Source organism: Orycteropus afer, unplaced genomic scaffold (genome assembly GCF_000298275.1).
Source record: "Orycteropus afer afer isolate SDZICR_OR568_19922 unplaced genomic scaffold, OryAfe1.0 scaffold00694, whole genome shotgun sequence".
Taxonomy (NCBI): domain Eukaryota; kingdom Metazoa; phylum Chordata; class Mammalia; order Tubulidentata; family Orycteropodidae; genus Orycteropus; species Orycteropus afer.
In genome coordinates, this window is record NW_006922281.1 from 883,773 (window position 1) to 886,376 (window position 2,604).

The window sequence follows — 2,604 nt, forward strand, 5'->3', positions numbered from 1 at the left end:
GATCATCAGGCAGGCTTCAAAGGGAAGAGTGGCTGTGAATGTATTCACTGTCCTGTCACTGGTCCTGGATTTTGTTGTGACCCTTGATGTAGTATGGGCTGTTTAAGTCAGGCTGGGAGATTAGCTCAGGGACACAAGGGGTTTTGAAGAGTCACTAAGGCACTGCACATTAGGTTTGAAAGAGGCTTAGGTGGAGAGAGGACAGCAAGTGCAGACAAGTGGAAGAGGCTGCAGGTAGTTCTGGTGACTGAGGTTGGAGGCAGAAATAGACAGGGAGGCCTTCACAATGGGACTCAGGGCTGCCCTTGGCAGGGGAGACCATTGGAGGGCCAGGGTAGTATTGGATCCTATGTGAATGTGCAAAGCCCTCTCTGGATGCCGTGTGCTAGGTACTCTGGGTAGGCTGGGGGTGGGGGTGTTGCCTACAGTGGGAAGGAGGAGGAGGCTGTGGGAATACAGAGTATGGAAGAGTGGTATGCACGTGGAGAGAAGTGTGAAGTGGTGGCCCAAGGCCCTGTGATAGGATCTCAAGGAGGAAGGGTAAGCCCGTGTTTGGTTGTGTCTTGGAGGCATAATGTGGGAGACCCCCAAGGAACTGCTTGCCAAGAGGGTGTGTCCGTAGCCCTACCTAATGCTGGGCCCACAGCTTAGACGATGTGTGTCTGCCCACCTCTTGGAGCTGTCCGCTGACATGGTGATCAGCGAGACTTGAAATGAGGGCAGGCGCGAGTGCCACCAGGGCCTGTTATCTCTCCTGAGATGGGCCTGAGGAGTAGTGCGTGGATGGGGCAATGAACTTGGAGATTTGGGAGAGAAGCTAATGGAATGAACTGTTGTCCCCACCTTGGCAGGGCTGTGTGACCTTTGAGGACGTGGCCATTGACTTCTCTCAGGAGGAGTGGGGGCTCCTTGATGAGACCCAGAGGCTGCTGTACTGTGATGTGATGCTGGAGAACTTTGCAGTCCTAGCCTCCCTGGGTAAGACCCTAACAACCACCTGTGTTCTGCTCTAGTTTCTGCCTGCCTTCTTTTCCCCAGAGATAGCTCTGTCCTTCCTACAGCCAGACCGTGGCACTGTAGTGTGTAGCCTCCGTCGCGTGTGCACTGTGGGTATCAGGCCTGAGCTGTGTGAAGAACCCTGATCAGAGCAATCCCCAAGAAGCTTTACCACCTGCCACCTGAGTGTGCAGGGATGAGGCTGGGAGTCAGAATTCTTGTGTTCAGCCCCATGGATCCCACCCTGATTGCCCTCTCCCTGCCTGGATGACGTTTCCACACCAGCTCTGTGCACCTGCTTCTTCTTGTTCGTCTCATTGACATTCCCTCCAGTTGCCTGTACCACGAATCGCAGGCCTTGTCATGGTCACTACTGACACAGAACCTGGACTGTTCTTGCAAGAACTTCTCTGGACGTTTTTATTTGTAATGTCAATCTTCTGTCCTGTGATCTGTTGTGTGCTGAGCTGCTCTGGGACAGTGGTGGTCACTCCCTGACCTGTCTGTCCCTGCATCATGCGGGTCCCCTCATGCAGAGGGCGTTCAGGGAGAAGTCCAGTCACTTCTCAGATGGGCATGGCAGCGTGATTTCAGAGGGCACCTAGCACTGCTGAGCTGCAGCTAGGGGAGGGCATGACATCAAGGTCTACTTAAATCATACCAGGAACTTATTTTCTGTCCAACAGTGTTTTTGTCACAACTCGTTTCTTTTTGTGAAGTGGTAGTAATAATACCAGAACCTTTCTCACTTCAGGGGGGATAGTTCCTAGGAATGAAGGTTAGACATGCCTCCACTTCAGTCTTTTTACCAATTCTGGCGCCAACCACCCTAAGCACAACACTGTCTATTCCTCTGCTGGGTTTGATAATCCATTGCAGAGGCCACACAGAACTCACGGACCACACTTACAGGTAAGCGTTTTATTAAGGAAGCAACAATTCAACTTGGGATCTGGATCAGGATGCATGTAGGCAAAAATCTTCCTTCTTCCATCCCTTGTCACCTCCTCTTGGCAGAGCAAGCACGCAGGCCCTTCTACCTGCCGTGCACACCCCCGCTTGGCTGTGTAGGTCTGTCTCATGTCAGCCCCCTCTTGGCCCTGTGGGTCTCATCTCAGCCCCTGTTTGACCACGTAGGCCTCATGGCAGTCCCCGCTTGGCCGTGTAGGCCTTGTCTCAGTCCCTTCTTGGTCGTGTAGGTCTGTCTTCTCTCAGCACCCGCTTGGCCGTGTAGGCCTCATCTCAGCCCTGTCTTGACCACGTAGGTCTGTCTCATCTCAGTCCTCTCGGGACAGGCTTCTGCTGGCCCTGCCATCTGTCACCACTGACTGATGGAGGGTCCCTTCTGGCCATGTTGCCATCTTCAGTGTTGCAGCCTTTGACCATGTTACAGCTCTTTCAGGAGGTTCCTTGCCTCCTTTCTCTGCCTTTTTTCTTTTCCACTGCTTTCTGCCACCTCTCTCATCTTGTTTGAAAAACCTGTGTGGCTGGCTGCATAGATACACAGCTCCTTGTCAATTTCAAGGCACGGCTCTTCCCAGCAGCAGCCACATGCTGACCAATCCCCTCTCAGTGGGCCATGGACACTATTTGCATAGTAGGCTACAA

At 53.0% G+C, this 2,604-nt stretch overlaps 1 protein-coding gene across 1 annotated transcript in view; it reads left to right on the forward strand.

Moving 5' to 3' along the window:
* The window catches only part of LOC103211113 (zinc finger protein 420-like), a 12,033-nt gene that overhangs the window by 2,045 nt on the left and 7,384 nt on the right, over positions 1-2,604 (forward strand). Inside the window, 2 exon segments of the mRNA XM_007957034.1 lie at positions 852-978; positions 2,196-2,226. Coding sequence (XP_007955225.1) covers positions 852-978; positions 2,196-2,226 — 158 coding nt within the window.